The following is a 21843-nucleotide window of genomic DNA, read 5'->3' on the forward strand; positions in this document are numbered from 1 at the left end:
AGAGAGAGAGAGTGGAAAAAGAAGAAGCACAGCAGTAAAGGGCCAGCACAGCAGTATCTTTATTTGACTTTAAATTCCAATTAAATCACGGGTACTTACATCAGGTAAAGATCATCCAAGTTCAAGGTAATCCAACTCCCTTTTCAGACATATCAGATTTTACATCTCCAGAAAAATATCTTACAGTGAGGATTTACAGTTTTTTGGGTGTTTTTTTTTTTTTTTTTTTACACGTCAACAATACACCTGGAGAAACCCTGTATTACTCTGCAGCTCTATACAAAAATGTAGAGCAGCTCTTTTATGCACCGGCCAGCTCTGGTCAGGTAAAACTTTTTAAATGTGCAGTTTTTACATTTTGTAAATATATATATTTATATTAACCATTTACAATCCTGATTATACAACTATCTCAATTAGCAAAATGCAGGCACTTAAATTAAAAAAACTTCCTTAGTGCCCATAAATAGGAAACAACGCCACCCATTTACATACATATAACTATATAATAGTACTGTACTTTAACACATGAGCAGCCTCCGGCCTCCGAACAACCACAGTCCGCAGTAACAGCCATAAATACTACGCTTGTTGCATATCACAGTCTTGCCGTCTGGAAAAGACAAGATTTAGAAAAAATGTCCTTATGGTTTGAACAGATGTACTGAACCACATAAATGTCGACGCAGACTTCTGCTGCCAGAGTTTTTAGGCAAGTCCTGGTTCAGAAACGGATCACTGAGTCGTTGAAAAGAAATAAAGACAAGAAAATAAGTAAACGGATGAAGACTAAAGGACATGAGATGCTTCCTGTCGCCAACAGAGGTGACGAATAGACTCAACCCGCATGGGTTGAACTGCACACAGTGAGTCAACACGCTCACTCGTGTTCAAAACTTGTGCGATGAAGAAAAATCTAAAATGTGAGACGTAACCCAAAAGAAACTTTCTGAAAACCGGCGGCGTTGCTCTCTACAGAGTTGAAAATGTTCTCATCCTGCGTCCGTTTTGCATGTGGAGTCACTTCGCGATCGTCTTCAAGTTAACAATGATGTTGAGACCGATGTGTAAAAGGGAAACTATTGCATAGGACAGTGATCGCAATAAAATACGTCCCGCAAAAAAAAAAAGAAGAAAAAAAAGGAATGACTTCGACATTTATTTTTGCAGGATATTTTTTTTTTTTTAAAAAGGAAAGAAAAGAAAAAAAGAGCAGCAATAATTAGCAGAACTGCTAACGTATCTCAGTCCGTGTAGTGTAAAACTCATGTTGAATGGATTAATGTGTCTGTCCGGCGCTCTCTTGATGGGGCCGATCACTGCTTCAACAAGTCCTTGAGCACAGCGCCGCCACTGTCCTCGGCGGAGACCGGCACAGGTGTGAAGGTGGGCAGGGCGTCGGAGATGGGCTTCATCAGCAGGTGACCTCCTGAGCCGCCGGAGCTGGAACCAGCCAGCAGGGGGACGGCGGCAGAGCGAGAGGCCAGGAAAGGGTTGAACTCGCCGGGTCGCTTGCCGAGTGCCGCAGCTCCTGGGGGGGGGGGGGGGGGGGGGGGGGGGGGGGGAGGAAGGGAAGGGGAAGGGAGAGAGAGGGAGAGAGAGAGGCGTCAACGTTAACTAAGTTTGGATGTGTTTGGGGAGATGCGCCTCCCGGGAGAAATAAACACCCCGGCGGCGGTTATTCCCAAAGGGCGGTTTACCTGCAGCGGCACTGCCGGTCCGTCTCTGAGGCGGAGCGCTCAGAGCCTTGATGTCATGGGCCGGAAGCCTCGCCGCGGGCAGCGAAGGGGTCGACTCGATCTCCAGGAACTTCACAAACATCTCTGAGAAGGACTGCAAAGGACACAGTTTTACTGATATATATTTTTACATCCTAAATGAGGGGTCCAAAATGAAGAGTGAGCTCGAGAAAAGCTCCCCCGACGGAGACTATAAGTCTCCTTCCCTTCTGCTATCTATTTTTCAAATCTCTGCATCCTGTGCTTGTGAATTGTTTAAAAGGAGTGTTTTCACCCTAGAGCAGAATAATAAATGGAGGCAGACCTCTCTTTAGCACTGCGATAAGTCTGGTTCTGATGGACGAGGATAAAGAGACAGAGGGGGAAACTATTCATCGGTCTCTACTGACTTTGGATTGTGTGAAGGCATCTCCTTGTCAGAAAAATGCCTAAACGCTGCTCTACCAACAGGTTGAAGAACCCGGAACTACGTTTTTCTTTTAATAAGCTGCTGAACCGGAAAACAGCGGATACACTCAAAAAGACGCGAGGCATCAGCAGGAAGAAGGGGGATCTTGACGCACGTGACCAGAAGTCAGCTTTAGGCTCACGATAGTTCTGTGTGTCCGGCTAAAGCATGTTGATGCGCTCCGTCCCGATAGCATGCTCTACCAAACGCAAACTGTGTGCGTGTCTGTGTTTAAAGGAACTTAATGTGGCGTTTCTTACCGAGTTGAACCCTTGGCCACTGGTGGGCTTCTGCGGGGTGTTTGGGACGCTCTGCGCTCCTCTGCCTCCGAGCCAGTTCGACATCCATCCAGTAACACCGTGCGGTCCGTCCTCCCCCAACATCTGCAGTGAGGAAGTCTCCAAATCATCACGGACGTCTAATATTTTATGATAATGATAGAAGTTACTACACGATGGATGAAGAGTGCAGGTACCGTCGACGTGACAGTCTTCACAGTTCATTTCAGGCTATTTTTTTCCCCCCATTTCAAAGAAGGGGTCAGATTATTTAATTATTTTTTTCTATTGTCCTTGGCTTTCTTTCTGCCTGCCGCCACTTTCTGGAAAATAATTTAGTGGACCCAATACTAGTTAAGCTCATACACAGACACTCAGAGTCTGACAGACAGCACACACTCCGACAGGAAACACATTTATTATTTCACCATCATTTATGCTCCCATCATCATCATTAGAATCATTTGGCAGGATCCAGCTGGATGGACCCCAAATAAATCTAATATATATATATATATATGCCAATTCTAAAAAGCTGTCTCGTAAACACGAGTCGAGTGAAAATGTAAATATCATTTACAGGAGATGAGGGAGAGATGAAAAGTAGAACGACCTCCAACTCTATAAAAAACGGTCTTCTGAGGAGTTCTAATCATCCTATGGGTTTTACTGTGGGAGTATTGGGTGATACGCTTTGCAATCGTTGGATGGAGTCCCACAGGGCTCCTCCCCGAAGATCTGTGGAAAGGAAACGCTTTGTTTTTCTGGGCCGAGCACGGAGAGGCTTTTCAGGGGCTGCTGGAGTTAAAAGTCAAGAGTTGAACGCCGAGTTTCAGGATCGACTCTCAAGGATGCGTTTAATAAAATCGGTCGGAGTGATCTGCAACAGTTAGTGTATATAAATACTGGTTATACTGGTTAACTGTTTTCCTTTCTCCTGCAGCCGAAACTCATATTAAGGCTTACATATACTCAAATTGCCCCAGCCGAAGACACCAACATAAATCTTTCTACGTGTATTAAAATAAGTAAGTGAAAAATGATTAAATTAGCCTAAAATATACACCCAATTAATCAGTGTGGAGGAAGGCACAGTGACTGTTAATGTCATCACGCAGTCATAAAATGTTGTTTTAAAACCGATTCTCGTCCAGAAACGTGATTCTGTGAATATGCGACCATGTGCTGAAGTAAATGGGCTCAATAGGAATCTCTCACCTTATCAACATCTTCTCTGCTCAGTCCCAGAACACTTCCCATGAGCCTCAGCACATCGGCCCGCTTGGTTTTAGGTGTGTGGAAGTATCCCAAGAACAGGTTACGCATCAGGACTCTGGAAACAGAATATGAATGTTTAAAGCATGATGTCATTCAAAGACCTCAATCCCATATTTATACAGCAGTACGCAAGATTTATTTATAGCAATTCAATCAAACTATGCATCTAAAAACAGCTCTATTTTCAGTTTTTTGACAAAGCCTTTTAGCAGTAATTCAATGGCATTTCTAATGTTTTTGGTAGCGATAGAAACAAAAAATAATCAATAACTCCAAATTAGGAGATAATTCTTTGCCCAAAGCCCAAATTCACACAGGACTAGTATGAACTAGGGACCTCTCGTAATTTGTAGGTCTTCTTTGAAATGCCGTCAGGAAAAAAGATTCCACGGCAACTTAACGACCACACTGAACCAAACACAGAGGTCATGTGAAAATAGAAGTCCCGTGCGAATCGGCATCTCTGTGAATTGGGATGTTTTTTGTTTTCGTCGCACCTTTTTTTCTGCCTAATCCGGTCGAGATTTACGCATCGAGACCCACTAACACGAGACGTCTTAGTGTATATCATATGAACATATATAGGCCTATCGAATATACACATATTAATATCATAGTGTAATATGTTTAATTTAAGCCGATGAGTCAGGGGATAATCCGTAATTTAGATGAATTAAAGAATGTAATATTTAACCCAGACTGGACTGAACTTACTTGTCTATCTTCCCCTCTGTGCTGTTTAGAAGGTTCATCAGTTTCCTCTGCGCCTCCTCCAACATCTCCTGTCTGAGTTCCACTGACACACACACACACACACACACACACACACACACACACACACACACACACACACACACACACACACACACACACACACACACACACACACACACACACACACACACACACACACACACACACACACACACACACACACACACACACACACACACACACACACACACACACACACACACACACACACACACACACACACACACACACACACACACACACACACACACACACACACACACACACACACACACACACACACACACACACACACACACACAGAGAGAGAGAGAGAGAGAGAGAGAGAGAAGAGATGTTTTTTTTTTTTTTTTATCGTTTAAGGGAAGCAGCCGATCACACAAAGGATAAATACCTGACAATCTTTGAATTTTCCAGAAAGTCATTAAAAGATATTATTTCGTAAGAATCAAAGACTCCTCTGAACCATCTGGATTCTTTTTTTATTATAAATATGATGAATAAGATCCGTAACCCGTTTCAAGTTGGGACTATATTTCCGGGCCACATCCTTGCTCTTAGTGTTAAAATACAAGCAAAATATGAACGCTCTGTTATAATGGAAATATAAAATAATATCAACCAACATAAAAAATGATAATATAATATGCTCTAATCGTTTATACCGTGCGGCGGACAGAATGTTTTTTCATCCAGATGGCTTGAAGAGTCTTTGAAGAATCTGGAAATACTTTCAGAGCAGCAGAACGTTTCATTAAATGACCTGAAGGGGTTTTCAAAGCTCATCGGGTATTTGTTCATCAAAACATCGGATTCTTTGAATTCAGTGTTAATGCATGAAAGGGAACAAACAGCTACGATGCGCACAGACCAAAGCCATCCTCTCATTGGCGAGACGTTCTCACGGCTAACTATTATTAGTCCCAATGTAAATATTCCATAGGTGACTCATTTGTGCAGTAAATATATGACCTCATATCAGGTCTGAACGAACAGCCAGAGAGGGGTGAACAAAAAGAAGCCGTCTGAGAATGTGCCGGACAAAATCAGAGAGAGAGATAAGAGATTATTCACATAGGGGGCGACCAGAGTTTCACTTGCTCTGTTATTCAGATTATGATTATAGGACATGTGCACACTGAAGTAAAAGACTTGGAGAATGGAAAATAAATAAGTTGATGTCTAAAGGCTGCCTGGGCCAGAAAAAAAAGGCAGCAGATGATGGCAGTTGCATTCCACAACATTGGAAATAAACATTAGAGGTCTTTGAACCAAGCAGATGTTACACCGTTTTTTTTTTCATTATTGCAACCTTTGTGAAAGAAAGATACCTCCGTTTATATAGCTTATATGGAGTTTTGGTCTGGCGTTCTCATAATTCACTCAGAAGCGGGGCGTGATGACGCTCACCTTGTTTTTTCAGCTCATCAATTTGCTCCTCATTTAGGTCGAGCTGATCAGTGAGGCGAGACGCCGATTCGAGAGCGCTGTTGGCTTCATCGAGGTTAACCTGACAGAGAGCAGAACGCCGTTATTGTTTGCATCGCGGCCTTGCCGTTAGCATATAAAAAAAGTGAATAGATATTTGGATCAGTTATTGATTGTTGTTGTTCTACCTGAAGGGACGATGCTTGGTCCTCCAGCCTCAGTGCTTTTCTTTTCCACTCGTCCTTCTCCTTCTTGAGCCTATCGAGCTCTGCAGAGTACATGGCTTTCTCTTCTGATGGGGGGGGGGGAGAAACAATCACTACAGGTTATATGGATATTTCATTGCAAAACTGCCTTCTCAGTACCACCAGGGTAGATACTACGATGAGTCTTCAGGGAGAAGGAGATGACTTGCCTTGTTGAAACTGCTCTAGCACCATCTGCAGGTTGGAGAGCGACACTGCATACTGGTTGACCTGCTCCTGGGAGGTTCTGAGACTGATCAGTGCCTCGTCCCTCTGCTTCACCACTCTAGTCAGCTGCTCCTGCAGAGACTCCACCTGCATGCTGGCCTGTTGGCTGGAGGCACAGGGCCGGGGGGAAAAAACACAGGCAGATTCACTATTTATACAACCTTAAGTTAACCAGGTGATCTCATTGACATTCAGATCAATTCCACAATTGAGGCACAGCCAATAGAACGTAAGGACGTCTTAGTCAAAGTCCTTCAACTGGAGGATATGTTTTGGGCATCTAGTACTTTACCCACAAAATTCAAAATGTTTCATCAATTACTCAACCCGCGTTGAACCTTGAATTGTCATGCAGGCATTCAAGGGAATTCAAGGCAACATAGGGGGGGGGGGGAGGGGGGGGGTGTGTAATTGATATACTGGTATGTTTATATACTGGTTATTCTGTGGCTGTATGTATTCCTTTAATATTAGAGAATCTCAGGACTGTTGCAGACTCAATATCCTTATCAAGGGTAATAAATACGGTGTTCTTGAGGTGCAAAACTACAAAGCTGAAATCCATTTTAGATCTTTTCCTTCTGGGCAATTTGCACCTTTTATTTTTCCTTTTTCCAAACAGCCACCAATGACACCTATTCTCCATTAAATATGGCACGCTATTCCTGTTCAATACATCAACCATCATGGTGAAAATGAGCAGCGGTATCCCTGATGCTCTCATTGATTTTTATCGACGTCAGGCTCACCTGGCATTCTCCACAGCGCTGGAGGATGTGGCCAGTTTGTCGTCCAGCAGTGCCACCCTCCTGCGCAGCTCCGTCTCCCTGTCCTCTGCAGCGAGGGCTTCTCTCGTGTACGAGTCCTCGATCTCCAAGAGGTGATTACGTAACCTTTCCAGCTCCAAGTTGAGACGCTGTTCTTTGTCCCTCATATGCTGAAGCTGTGGAGGAAACAGAAACACCGTTACACGAGTAGATTACTGAACTGTAACCGTTACAGGTGACTGTAAATACTTGTTGTATTTTATGAATGGAAAACATGAGGAGTGTCTTTAAGGAACTAACACAGGGTTTCCAGAATTAAATATTATATGTTTGTATATTTAAACACATTACTTATGAAGACAATCTATTTTGAATTGTTGACGCCTATTTGTCTTAAGTCTATTTTGAAGCAACGTGACTTTTATCACACAATAAAATAATGTGATTAACCTGATCATGGGGAAATTACACCAAATTGGTTGTTTTTTATATATTGTTATCCTTATACTGATGTACAATGTGCAAAAGAGATTCACTTTATTGCTTCTCAGAAATGCAAAGTGTGTTTTGATGGAATTTACAATGTAAAAACAAATGTAAGGTTTGTACACAAATGTGTGTAATGTATGTACACAAATGTGTGCAATGTATGTAGACACATATGTAATGTATGTACATAAATGTGTGTAATGTATGTACATAAATGTGTGTAATGTATGTAGACAAATGTGTGTAATGTATGTAGACACATATGTAATGTATGTACATAAATGTGTGTAATGTATGTACATAAATGTGTGTAATGTATGTAGACAAATGTGTGTAATGTATGTAGACAAATGTGTGTAATGTATGTACACAAATGTGTGTAATGTATGTACACACTGGCTGAATATTCACTTTGATGTGTACGACATTGTTAGCCAAACAAGACACGGTGATGAATACCGTGGAAAAGTTGAATTTGTCTTGCACATCGAACCCGGCCGGCGGTGAGCAAACACAGACGCACGGTTCAAAACTAAGTGACTGAATAGCGTCTGTCCTCCTACCTCAGTTTGTACTGCGGTGGTCTCCATTTGTTTTTGCTTCAGTGCCATCATCACCTGATCCCTCTCCTGCTGGAACGCCAACGCTTTCTCCTGCATGGACTTCAGTTCATTCAGGAGTTGATTCAGCTCACCAGACTTACCCTGCATCACATCGGCAGCAGAGTAAATCAGAAATTAGACTATTTGAACAATAAAAGAGGAGGTTAAATATTCCTTCCAGTTACACAAGACAAAGAAGTTAAAGTTCAAAGTTCAATTAAAAAAAAAATCTTTTCCCGACTGGAAATCACAAAATGTCTTTAAAAAGTTAAAACAAATGTAATGATTCAGAAGTCTTAGTAGCCAACTGACCTGCTCTTTGTCCTTGAGCATCCTCTCCACTGTTGCAGACTTCTCGCTCACTGCACTCAGTTCAAACTCCTTCTCTCTCAGCAGGAGGGAAACCTGCATGTTGGTTTCCTGCAGCGCTCTGAACTCGGACTCTTTCTCCCGAGAGCGTGAAGCCACCAGCTCGTTCTCCTCCTTCAGCTTCCTCCCATCCATTTCCAGAATGAGGGCGCGCTCTTTCAGGTTGGTCACGGCCTGCTTCAGCACCTCGTTGTCATTCTCGCGGTTCCGCAGTGACTCTCTGACGTGACTCAGCTGGTCGCCTTTGGTTTTGATGAGCAGGTCCTTCTCCCTCACAGACCCCTGCAGGGCCTCCAGCCTCTCTCGGACCAGCCGAACCTCCTCGACCTGACTCCTCTGCTCGCTCTCTGTGGCCGATGCCGAGTTGGAGAGCCGGCGGTTGTTCTCCTGTAGAGTCACGATTATGTTTTCCTTCTCAGCCAACTGAATTCTCAATTGAATAATTTCTTCTGTGGGTTTCTCGTAGTTTGCTGTTGGAGACGCCTGGCGGCTCGGAGCATCAGCTGTGAGAGAAGCTCCACTAGCTTGAGCAGCTACGACTTCAGGAGCTACGATGTCCAGTTTACCCAGCAGGACATCCTTGGTGGTGCTGAGCTGGGTGATGGTCTGCTGGACCTGAGCGAGTTCCTGACTCAGACTTCCCAGCCTCCTTTCCTTCTGCTCGTAGCTCTGGATCAGTCCGGCGTAGTCCACCGACAGCTTGGAGCTGCTGTCGCTGTCAGCGCAGACCTGACCCTGCAGCTTGATCAGCTCCTCCTGCAGCTGAGCCGACTCGTGCTGCATGTTCTTGACCGTGGTGATCACCTGCTGCTTCCACTCCTCCATCTTCTTCACCTGCTGTTTCAGCGTGTCCCTCTCCTGCAGCAGCTCCTCGAACTGGTTGCTGCTGACCCCTCCGGAGCCGCTACCAAACTCTCCTGCCGAGGACTGCAGGACGGTCACCAGGGTCTGGCACTTCTGGGTCAAAGCATCGATCTCTATGTCCTTCTCCCTGATGATGCGGGACAGGTTCTGGATGGTCTCCTTGAACATCTCTTGGCTTCCCGAGGGGTCGCTCATGTTGAAGAGGCGTTGGTTCTCCTGCTGAAGCTTTGACAGGGCCGCCTCCTTCCCTGCCATGATATCCATGAGGCGGTGATAGTCGGAGCGAAGCTGGCTGTTCTCTCTGGTCTTCTCGTTGAGCACGGCAAGCACTTGCTCTCTCTCGACGGCGTACGCCTGCAGCTGCTGCTGTAGGAACATGACATCCTGGCTGTGTCCACCACCTCCGACCATGGACAGTCTGGCATGAAGCGCCTGGATCTCTAAATCCTTCTGCAGGATCAACTGGGACAGTTTGCTCACCTCATCGCGGTACACCACCAGCTGATCCAGCTGTCTGGTCAGCGAGAGGTTCTTCTCGTTCAGCAGGCTGATCTCAGTCTCTTTCTCCTTGATGCCTCTCACCAGTCTTTCTATTTCTACCTTTGACAGGTCGTGTTTCTCGTTGCCGTTCTCCTGATTTAGAGTCTGGGTCTTCTCCTCCTGCAGGATGACCTCACCCTGCACAGGTGGGGAGTCACGCACTCGACCCTCGCTGAGCTGATCTACAGTCTGATGGAGGCAGGATATCTCTTCATCTCTGGCATGGATGAGTCTGTCATAGTTCAGTGTGGTCTGCTGATGGCGAGCGTGAGCCTGCTCCAGCTCCGTCTGCTGCCCCTGGAGGGACTGCTGCGACAGAAGGAGAGAGGCCTGCAGCTCTTCCATGGTCCTCCTCAGAATCTGGACCTCCTCTTCCAGACTATTCCTGGAGGACTTGAGCTGGGTGATCTCCGTCTCCAGCTCTGTGATGATGTCTAAGGTCCTGGGCTCAGACAGCGTTTGAGGTCTGCTCTGCTGATCCCTGAATCGGTCGATCTCTTCTTTCAAATGACTGTTCTTCTCTTTCATACCCCCCAACTGTTTATCCTTCTCCTCTAGTGCCAGTTTGAGAGCATCCGCTTCCTTTGTCACGACTAAAATACTGTTCTCCATCTCCTTCTGCAAATCTGAAGCGTTCTGTTTTAACGTGTCCATGAAGACATCCTTCTCCTGCAGCAAATCCGTCAGCTGCTTCTGCCCCGCGACTGTGATGGAAAGCATCTCGTTGGTGTCTCTGTGGTCGGACGCCAGCTGCTCCACGTCTCTCTTCAGCTGAGATATCTCCATGTCTTTCTCCTGGTTGAGTTTGATGGCGCACTCGTGCTCCGTCTGTAAAGCGGAGGCGTCCATGGAGCGGGCTCGAGTCAACTCCTCGATGGTCTGCTGGAACTGTTTCCCCTGTTCTGTTAGCATCCTCTCAGCCTGCTCCAATTCCCCCTCTATTTGACTTTTCTCCAGCTTCAGAGCTTCGATACGAGTGTCTTTCTCACGTACTGACCTGTTCAGAGCTCCCAGGCTTTCCTTCATCTGCTTGGTTAGTTCCTCAGTTTTACCCACAGCCTGCTCACTCTGCGTCTCCAACCTCCTGATCTCCATCTTCAGCTCATAGTCCTCAGACAGCACCTTCTGCTGAGAGCTCCTCATCTCATCCAATTGTCTCTTGAGCTCTGACAACTCCCTCTCCTTCCCTGCTTGCTTCTCTCCAGTTCCCTGAGCCCCAGTTCCTCTCCCCCCTGCATGATCCAGCTCTGCTTTAGCCAAAGATAATTGCTCCTCTCGCTCCTGAGAAGTCCTCTTCAGCTCTGTGATTTCTCTTCGTGCCTCCCTGCTCTGCTCCTGTGCATGTCCCAGTTTGTCTTTCAGCTCCTTCACCGTCTGTTCCAGCTCCTGTTTGCTCATATGCAGGTCGTTGAGGGTGAAAGCGCTCTGGCTCGCTTTCTCTTTTTGGTTCTCCAGCTCTTGCTCCAGTGCCCTCCTCTGGTCTTTGGTTGTGTTCAGCTCTGTTGTCAGTCCAGTCAGTTCCGCCTCGGCCTCCCTCAGCTGTCCAGAGAGCTGCTCCTTCACTGAGATCATGTGCTAGAGACAGAAAAAGTAGGAAATAAAATCAGTAAATTGTAAAAATGTCTTCTTATTATGTTATTTATAGTTTTGTAGGGTTTCTCCATATTTTACTTTTAAACTGTCATACAGTTCCATGTCTTATCTTTGGTTTTTGCCCAGTATGAGGCCTTTACAATGTCTGAAGACTATTAAAACCCAGTAGGTTAAATTAAATAAGTAGCGAATTATGTATTTCAGTTTAATATTACTACAATCTAAGAGATTTTAGTGGGTTTAAATTATTACATATTAAAACATATGTACATAGAACTTTTAGTAGCAATTTTACCTGCATATGAACTTGAGATAAAATACATAATAACGTGCTAAATTATATGCTAAAATATGTGCAAATGTATGTGCACTTATGTATGTATTCTTGTTATTTCTTTTTCTACCTTTGTTAATACCTGAATTTTTTACAGTCGTTTCTGCTTGAATTACTTTATTGCCTTAGAAAGGTTCAGTGTGTAGGATTTGGCGGCTGGTGGCAGATTGCTACCAGCTGAAGACGAGCCGCTACGACATGCGGATAAAAAACGGCTCATTCTAAGGTAACGAAAAACAAAACAATTCATATTTTCAGTTGATTAAACACTACAGAAAACACAGTTATTAATATTATATTCCACTTGTGCCAGTGGATCCCTGTCAATGCTACACACTGTTCCTTTAAGGCGGATCTTTGTAAAGCACTTTGGCTGCTACATCAAAACTATCATTAAAATGACTATATGATAACAAAGAAAGCGGGCCACAGCGGTCAGTCAGACCTGCGTTGCTTCCTGGTTTTGCCGGTCTAGTTCCTCCAGCTCAGACATCAGAGTGTCTCGCTCCTCCTCTGTGTTGCTCAGGGCCTTTTCTCTCCTCTCCAGCTCCGCCTTCAGATCCTCCAGTGACTCTGTGGCACCAGACTCTGCTTCATTATTGCTAACTGTTTGTTCCTCTGATATTTCTAGTCTGTCTTGGAGAGTGAGCTGTGAAAAGACACACAACAAATACTTTATATAATCCAATAGACCTCAGTTACTCTGAGTTCTGACCTTTTCTGTCTTCCCGATAACTTAACACATGTAAGTGTAAAAGCATCATCAGGTTCTATATTGCTGCTGTTTGTCACAAGTGACACACAGACACATACAATAAATGCATCAATAAAATCAATAAAGATATACATCAGATCATGTAAGCAGCCTGTGGTTAAAATATTCAGATTGCACCAGATGAACAAACCTTTTCTTGCTCTAGGATTTCCTTTTCTTGTCTCAACGTCCCAATAATGGTGTTCAGTTCTAAGATGTCTGCATGTTCAACTTCTTCCTTTGGTTCTGCCTAATTATAAAAAAAGAGTTAAGAGTGTTCATTAAACTACATACATTATAAATAGTAAACATGATGTATGGTTAATGATTCATAATCACACTAACCCCAGTCATGCTTTTCAGATCTGCTATTTCTTTTTCTGCTTCTGAAAATCAGAATAGTTAATATGCAGGTTAATTATGAAGGAAAACAACGTATGGGTATGGAAGACCTGAGAAGAATAATAATGAGAAAAACAATCTAGTGATCCCTTTTCTAAGTCTGATCTCAATTGTTATGTTTGTGACTTAATTAAGAACACGTGAAAAAAAGAGTTTGGCAGCTGAACTCTTTTCTCTCCGTTTATTGTTGTAATACTCATTTCGGCCACTAGAGGCTGAAGTGCACCACGACCCCATGTTCAAAATAAGACAAAAAGCATTCATGTTTTTTTCCAGGTTACTTCCAATTTAAATAGCTTGCTATTACGGTGCATGAAGAAATTAAACCTCACTTCTTTTTTTTTTTTACGTTTTCACACCTTTGAAAAATGATCCTGGTAAAACCTTTTGTTCAGCTGTTCTTAAGCCAGAAAGAGAGGAGAGAAAACATTTCAGACTTACTCCTATCAGGGCTTCCATATGTGGTTTTCACTCGGGGACTCTATGATAATATTCTGGCCATGCTATATTAAATTTCCACACTAAGCTTTAGGAAAGTGAGATTCTGAAAACACTCAGGAGCTTTAATTTAAATGGCATCAATTAGCTGGATTCACCATGAATAACAGTATACCTGCAAGGTTCGTTTTCAAAACTTGGATCTCGTGGTCCAGCTGGGCTTTTTGCAGAGACTTCCCCTCCTGCTCTTGTACCCGCGTCTGAAGCTCGGTGACGGAGGCCTGCAGCCGCGTGTAGTTCTGCAGCAGCCCGGTGTTTTCTTCCTGGGCCTCGTCTTTCTCCGCCTGCAGTGACGCCTGTTTCGTGTGCGCCTCCTCCAGACTGGCGGACAGCTCAGCCAGCTGATTCTCCCGCTGGTCGGCCGCTTCCTGCAGGGAGCTTATGGTTTTCTGAAGTTCAGGCAGTTTGGAGGCATCTGACGGGGAAGTGGCTGGACCACCGCCTGGGGAGAAAGATTCAGAGGAGGGAGTTCATATGGTGTGTTGTGTCTGAGTAGAAACGATATCACTTCCACAAGTTACAATAACAAATAGCAAAGCTCGGCTGACCACCATGAATCTGTTCCTCCAGCTCCTCTATCCTCTCCTCGTACTCTGCTAGGTCCTCTCTATGTCGCCGTGTGATGTCGGCCATCTTCTGCCGCTGGGCGTCCTGCAGAGCTGCCAGTTCATGCTGGTGTTCATCCACCTCACGGCTCATCTCCTCCCGCAGCTCCTGTTCCAAGGCAGGAATAACATTGAGGTTAGAGTCTCAGCGTCACTCAGATCTGTGCAAGTTGTTATAAATTATTCAGATCTGCATTCATTGAAAACGTTGGCCACGTAGGGAGAGCAAAAAACAAACACAACACTGACTCCATAAATCTAAGATGAACTTCGGTGTTGGGTAGCACATAGTCATTTAAACTATAGTCAATATAACATATTCATAATAGTAGTTTTAAGATGTTGATTCAACAATAACATATTATTTAATCTAGCAAAAATGAAAAAAATCACCTTAATAGTTCTTTGAAGTTTGAGAACCTCTTCCTGGTCGCCATTACCAGCTGCTGCTGCTGTCGATGCCTGAAAGAAAAATAATAAAATCAGATCAAACAAACAAACAAAAGAAAGATGTTTTAACAAATCAAAACAATAATGGTGAAACCAAATGAACACAAATAAATGTCAAATAGTTTATTTTTAGTATCTGGCACATATTTTTATGTAGCCGCCCTCGTTTATGTGGGACTAAAAACTGCTCAAATAAAACCAATGCATTTTTTGAAAGCCATGCTTTCAGGGCATAACGGTTGGTTGAATTATATATTACAGAGACAAACACTTTAGTTCAAGAATAGTTTGACATTTTGGGAAATAGTCATTTGCGTCATTGCCGAGTTCGTAGAGAAGATCGATGCTACTCTCATGTCTGTGCGGTAAATATGAAGCTACAACTAGGGAACATTTAGCTTAGCATAAAGACTGGAAACAGCTAGCCTGGCTCTGTCCATAATATCTCTCTCAGCACCTCTAAAGTTTAGTAATTACTAAAGGATGAAACATTATATATTGTGTTTAATCTGTGCAAATTCACATAAAACTGTGAATATATAAAAGGAGATCATCTACGATGGAAATGTGGAACTATTCCTTTAACTGGATGACCCAGTATCAACTCTCCGTACCAGAAACCACCTGTCCTGCTACATCATCATCACCTGAGACATTCGCCTCCAGTGCGCCACCTCGGCCTCCAGACGCATGACTTCTGTCGACAGCCGGTTGATCTCCTGCTGCGACCAGATCACGTCGCTGAGGTCCATTTCGTCGCCGTGGAAACCCTGGTGGGAGTCCAAGGGCCGCGACATGTAGGAGGAGACAGAAGAGGAGGTTGTGGTCGAGGAAGAAGTGGTGACAGGCAGCATGGCCGGACCGACGGAGGCAGACTGAGCCGAGTGCTGCAGATTCTGGACTTCCTCCTGGAGTCCACTCTGTCGAGCTTTCAGGTGACTGAGCTCCACCTTGAAGACACAAACAAACATTAGGGTTTTATTTTTGTGCCTTTTTTTGTTTTTGTTTATTAGATTTCTTTATGATCTCCTATGACATTTAATGATTTTAGGTTTTAAATTAGGATTTGAAACGCTAAGTGTAGGCCAACCTGCTTCTAACTAACTGCCTTTGGAGAAAATCCTGAAAAATAAACGTTTATCTCTTGGAGGATATTTTTTTTTTTACACAAATATTATGTGAATGCTTTAATTAATAACTCAAATGTACATACATCTTTCTGTTGCAGAAGGGTTCTGTAGTCTGCGGACTGTCCTTTAATCTGGATCTCTGAGGCCTCCAGCTTCTCCTCGAGCTCGGCATGGAGCCTTCTCAACCTGTCGTACTGCAACAAAGAGAGAGAAGGGATGGAGTCAGTCACATACAAAAATATATGGATGAAATTAAAAATGTTCTGCTTTACAGGAAGGTGGTCGGGACCATTTTTAGCTGCAGATTAATACACAATTGGTGCTCTAGTGAGTATTAACAGCAGCAGGATGATGCTTGTGGGATTAAGTACAAATGAATCACCTCATGCAACATTGTGCTTCATTGGTAATTGTGTACAACAATGAAGCTCTATGGTGCAGGAGTGAAATACATCATGCTTCACACACACACACAATACGAAGGTTCAATTCATTGTTGTTTTTAGGTCTTTTAACAAGATTTGATGATAGATAGAAGAAAAATCATCTTACTAGCAATCTCCTTCTCCAATCTCTCATTGAACAACATGATTCTAGAGCTTTAAAGTTCATCAAGCATCTTACGAGTCACGCAATAAATGCTGAAGATCAAGACCATAGTTTGCATTCCTGAGACTAGGGTTTATAGACCTTTCCCACCGAAGACATTTGACTTCAAACGCAGGTGGAAATAAAAACATGTAATAGATATCTAGGTTCGTCAGTTTGAGGGAATAATAAGGATTCCCCGGGGCAAGTGAAATGCCATGTCAGGCTAGTACATCTAGCAAATCCCTCGAGTGACGCTTTTTATATATTGCATTATTGTTTTATCACTGTGCAGCAGTTTGGTCAAGTTGTGTTCTTTTCAAATGTGCTCTATACATAAACTTAACCTGAAACTTGAGAGCCACCTCGGATCCCTCTCACTGCTGTGGAGAGCTGCACAGTACTGATCAGGCCCTCGTTGGAAAATGGCGGAGGGTAAAGACAAAGTATACGAGCTGAAGTGCAGGCAAGAATTTTAATTACCCATGAAACAGGAGTTCAGTTAGGTGGCGCTAGAGGATGTGGGCGAAAATCTAACTATGCATTGCGCAGTTTGGCCGCATGGCGGATAACACATAATAATCAACTTTAGTCTTTGCTGTTATTTGATAACTGCTATTAAATAAAAGAAATGTATTGGGACAAGTATTTTTCTGACCACTTGTCCAGCCAGGCAAGTTAAATGAAACAAAATTAACTCTGCCTGGTGCAGTGCATGCTGGCTTACTGGGACAAACTGAACAAATCCATAGTTAATGTTACAAGTTATAGCTGTGCTTTTCCTGCTATGACAAGACACCGCGCCGATGGCGAGAACGGCTTTATAGTTTTACCCCTCAACTCGGAATGAATGCACAAAGAATCTCACCTCAGATTTCTGAGAGGCAAAAGCACCCTCGATGTCGGCCAACTTGGTATTGGACACATGCAGTTCTGTGGCAGCATCTGCAGTTACATGGAAGATATAGCATTGAATATATAAAAATATATATAAATCAGTTTACAGCAAAAACAAAAAGGCAGCATGAGTTAAATGTGAGTCTAATCCACAAACATAGCTTCATGTTTTTCTCATGTAGACAGAAAGATAAACTTTTTTTTTTTTTTTTTTTTTTTTTTAAATCAGGGAGTTTTCTGATAACTTGAATTTCAAGTTTATCAAGGAGCACTAAGACTAACTGGTGACTGTTTTCTTCTTTATTCCAACACACAGATCTGCATTACCCGCCGGGCTCACATGACAAACAAACACTTCACGGCCGAGCAGGCCAACATTTCTGGAGATCGTATCGGAGTTATGTGACCTTAACAGCTGGACGAAGCTCAGCCAACACCTCACACTCAGACAAGCTAAACTGAAGCCTACGGGCAGATCTATCTCCAGTTCGTGTCCTCTTTTTTTAATTTCCCTTTTAATTAAATGTACTTCCGGGCCTGACTTGAAGAGAGCTTCACAGCCGTGCTCCGTTCTCAGTGATAAGAATTCATACTTTTGGTGTTTGATTACAGCTGTGAGTTGGAGATCTGCGGTCAAAGTTCTCTTTGAGTCAATACTTTATCACTTGTTGTCTGTTTGCTTCAGAGTGATGGTACTTTGGGGTTTACCTGGACAATTATTCAGATGGAGCCCTTTTGATAGAAACGCCATAACTATTGCATTCATCATAAAACACTCATGAGCCCGGAGTAAGGCGGTAACAAGAAACACATTAAATTCAGAACCGAGCATCAATTTTTCAAAAAAGGTGTGATTTGATGGTGAACCCTGTAATCCATGTTTCCATCAGGCTCCACTGACAATAAATGAGGCGACGACTGCATCGACTGAGGAGGTTTGCCTCAGATTTTACACCAAAATAACTTTTATTGTCAGTTCGGTAGATGTTGCAATAGATGAACATGTCTGACTTCTTCGTGCATGTATGAAAACTCTTTCACCATCACACAGCAAAATAAAGTGTGGGTTGCATTTAAAAACACAGGATTTACCTACGCTACAGGTAGCTCCACATGCAATGAGGGCTTCAAAAAGCACCGTAACTGTGCTGACCCGAGTCAAGAGGTCGAGCCATCGTGTGATCCTGACTGGAAAGAGTTAGACCACTGTGTCACAGACTTGTTATTAGCAGGACTCCCCCCCCCCCCCTCCCTCCCCTCCCCTTGTGATTAACAAATAACTATTTATAATCCGGTTTGTTCAGATAGCTTGAAGCACAGAAGTGGAATTAACTGTGAATTAGTGTCTGTGCTGTCTACACATCTGCATGCTACATTAAAGACTGACACCAAAATGCAGAGCAGTGGTGATGTGGAAAGGCAGAGTACTTAAAAGTCACCACACACTGTGAATTCGGTTAACACAAGCTTAAGAGATTTTAACGTCTTGTTCTAAAACATAAAATACGTCAGTAAATGCTGCCAAGAATTGGGAAGCTTTTACACGTCTTAAAGAAGGCCACCGCTAACAACTGGCTAAATGAGACTAAAAGAACGTCTTTGCCAACATTGATTGATACGCAGCTTATTTTCTGCAATAATCCAAAATGAAATCCAATGGAAATATCCCGTTGGCTTCCTGCGTTGGAAAACATCCTCCCTGCAGATCTCTCTATTGTCTTGCAAGTAGTTTAACTCTCATTCAGTGTCAACAGAGCGGCAATAGAAAAGGGAGTTCTGTTTACACACTTTTCACAATGAGAACAAGATTATCTTGAAAACATAGGACAAGACAAAGCAGCTGAGTACTTTTACCAATTCGGTGAATCACTAATAATTAAGAACAAATAAGTGGGTGATGCACTGGGTCAAGAAACTCTGTGTTGGTGCCGTAGAAGTAAACATAAGGAGGTGCTCTTCAAGAATAAGGCAAATAGTAAATTAACAAATGATGATATTGCATATCGGTCCGATACAGAATCAAATAGTTGGATCATGTATCGTCGACAATAGGACGATCTGGTATCAGATACCATTAGTTTGATATTGCCTGATATATGATAAACCTGATATTGATCCCAGTCACTTCCACACAGGCATTCTGATATTTAGTCGATACTCACTGATAAAAATAGCATTGACAGTTTCAACAAAAACAGAACATTGAACTTATTGGAAGTCTGTTATCTTGTAGTGTTGGAGAGAAGTTTTATTGATTTGGATTGGTTTCACCTGGTAAACTGCCAACTGAGTGTCTGCATTGCATTTGTTTCGAGAACCATCTACTTATTACAAACTGCTTATGTTTCTCTTGTGTGAGCTGACCGTTGCTTTTGATTATGACAGCCGAGTGTGTTACAGTGTTCCTTAAGAGCAAGATATTTATATTTCAGGGCCTGTTAATACACTGAAACACCAACCAGCCAAAAAACACATGTGTCTACGTGGTTTTTCACTCACATCAAGTCGGCCAAACCTTGATGGTAGTTTTCCAGTTACCAGATACTTTTTGAATACGTAAGCAATAGTTCTTTAACATATTTTTTTCAGATTTTGTTGCAAGAAATCTTCTACCGCTCAAAGTTTTTCTCTGACAGACAATATATGTTTACAATCTTAATAAAGACCAACATCTTTTCTATTTTAGAAACAGCTAGTTGGCATTTCAGGACCTGGGAACCTAACAGGCACCTTTTAGTGTTTGCTCAATTAAAGATCGATACACTGGAGCCATCAACCAGCTAATGCATGCGTGTACAAAACACTCTCTGCGACAGCTGTGTCACTCAAAACCTTGAGTCTGATGATGTGGCGACTTAACAAAAGAAAACAGGAACACAAACTTACCTCCAACTTCTTCCACCCCTTCCAGTAGCATGTCTTTGGTAAAGTTTGAGATCTGTCCGGTGAAAGAGGACAGGCTCCCACCGACCTGGCCCAGAGACTGGCCGAGGCCGGAGCCGATTCCACCCAGCCAGGATGACATCTCGAGGACGACTACAAACCAAACCAAAACAAAGCAGGGCCGAAGAGGACTAAAGGGGTGAGGGGGGGAGGAAAGCTAGCCTAGCTTTGACTCCAGATGTGATACAGTAAACTCGGTCATCAAGCTGAACTGTAAACTCTACACCAAGGGGACTTAGTTAACTTCAAAATCCACTTTAATCTTCCGGAACAAAGTCGCGTTTCAGGCTGACAGACGCTCATTTAGCAAAGACCCCGGTTCGGCTAATGACAGCTGATCTTTTGCCTTCAGGAATGTGTCGAGCTAAGCTAAGCTAAGCGACGTTATATCCCAACCAGACAGCCAACAACGGAGATTACGTCCTTACGTTGAGGTCTGTGTCGTTAACGGGGAGCGCGAGGGGTATTTCTCAGCAGTTTTCTCGCCGGTCTAAACAACACGGCGTCCAGAAAGTGCCACCTCAACTGCAGCCATCAGCTCGGCTGCGGCGTCGATTGCTGTCAGGTTTGACGTGGACACGGAACAGGGCCGCGGTGCATTGTGGGATACTGGAGGACCAACAAATTCAAGGGGCGTTCAAGAACCAAGAGAACGCCAACTGAAAGTCTGCAGCGGATAAATAATACAGCGTGTTCGTACATTTATTGCATATTCCGTTTTTTTTTTTAATTCTTTGAAGGTTAGTAAGATGACAAATGTGAAATGTATGTGAATTACACTTTTTTGGGGGGGGGAAACATTATGTATTCATAAACCACATTTAACCCAGTACTTATTTACTTGCTTAAACATTTCCTTTATATTTAATTTTCCTTATGGCCAGGCTTGGCCAGATGCATGTTTAATTTCCTTTATCCTTCCTTACTTTCAAAGGATGTATTTCTTGTCAAACTGTAAAAATACCTAAATAAAATACTAAGTATAACAAAAAAACACATTTAACCCAAATGTTATATTTACATTGTGTATTTATTCAAGAGCTATAACCTTTTTATTACTGATCTCAAATATACTAATGTGAGACTTGGAGTATGTTTCTTCTCATATGTGGAAATCTCTCCTCATATTTATATCAGGCAAGCAAAGTCATTGTCCTCTTTTAAATCACCTTTAAAAACAGTTTTTAAAAAGCACCTGAACTTGCTGTGAATGTCTAATAATCAATGATGTTGTTTTATTATTTGAATATCTTATTGTATACTTCATTTTATTTAATACTTAGATTTGTGTTGGTCTTTGTATGTATTTCTTTTTATAATGCTATCACTTTTATTGCCATATTATTGGATTGTTTTTATCTTTGTGATTAGGTCTTGAAAAGTGCAGTGTAGTTTACTCTACGTCGAACCATTATTTTTAAATAAGCAATTGACCTACTGCAACACATTTGTTTAGCTATAGATCACTGGTCCGGCATCAGTTATGAAGAAAATAACACACTCTTCTGTTTAACATGAAATGTAACATATTTAATACATAAAACTGTCCTAAATGTATGCTTTGGCAGCTCCGAGTGCCTTAAGTTATGTTATAGATGTA

At 42.9% G+C, this 21843-nt stretch overlaps 1 protein-coding gene across 2 annotated transcripts; it reads right to left on the reverse strand.

Moving 5' to 3' along the window:
- Nucleotides 1-35: 35 nt before the first annotated feature.
- On the reverse strand, nucleotides 36-20828 carry trip11 (thyroid hormone receptor interactor 11). 2 transcript variants are annotated; one of them, XM_034562904.1, is made up of 21 exons: nucleotides 20187-20828; nucleotides 17272-17348; nucleotides 15899-16009; nucleotides 15333-15635; nucleotides 14629-14697; nucleotides 14179-14344; nucleotides 13746-14072; nucleotides 13076-13116; nucleotides 12882-12980; nucleotides 12422-12625; nucleotides 8589-11624; nucleotides 8238-8378; nucleotides 7168-7361; nucleotides 6361-6524; nucleotides 6134-6237; nucleotides 5928-6027; nucleotides 4458-4539; nucleotides 3684-3798; nucleotides 2448-2570; nucleotides 1701-1833; nucleotides 36-1531 (listed from the first exon to the last, which is right to left on the reverse strand). In XM_034562904.1, exons 1-21 carry the CDS (start codon nucleotides 20323-20325, stop codon nucleotides 1317-1319), a joined length of 5943 nt encoding a protein of 1980 aa, XP_034418795.1. In that variant the 5' UTR covers nucleotides 20326-20828; the 3' UTR covers nucleotides 36-1316. The 2 variants fall into 2 exon arrangements, with proteins under 2 accessions (XP_034418795.1, XP_034418796.1); XM_034562905.1 differs by having other exon boundaries at nucleotides 14182-14344; nucleotides 20187-20822.
- Between the last annotated feature and the right edge of the window lie 1015 nt (nucleotides 20829-21843).

The sequence above is a fragment of the Cyclopterus lumpus genome, chromosome 22 (genome assembly GCF_009769545.1).
Source record: "Cyclopterus lumpus isolate fCycLum1 chromosome 22, fCycLum1.pri, whole genome shotgun sequence".
Taxonomy (NCBI): Eukaryota; Metazoa; Chordata; class Actinopteri; order Perciformes; family Cyclopteridae; genus Cyclopterus; species Cyclopterus lumpus.

Excerpts from the sequence above, each read along its gene's own strand:
- trip11 (XM_034562904.1), bottom strand. The coding sequence starts at position 20,325 with ATGTCATCCTGGCTGGGTGGAATCGGCTCCGGCCTCGGCCAGTCTCTG. Across the intron at positions 14,698-15,332 it reads ACTGGAGGCGAATGTCTCAG|GCATCGACAGCAGCAGCAGC; the intron begins GTGATGATGATG and ends TTTTTCTTTCAG. Across the intron at positions 13,117-13,745 it reads TTTGAAAACGAACCTTGCAG|AAGCAGAAAAAGAAATAGCA; the intron begins GTATACTGTTAT and ends TCTGATTTTCAG.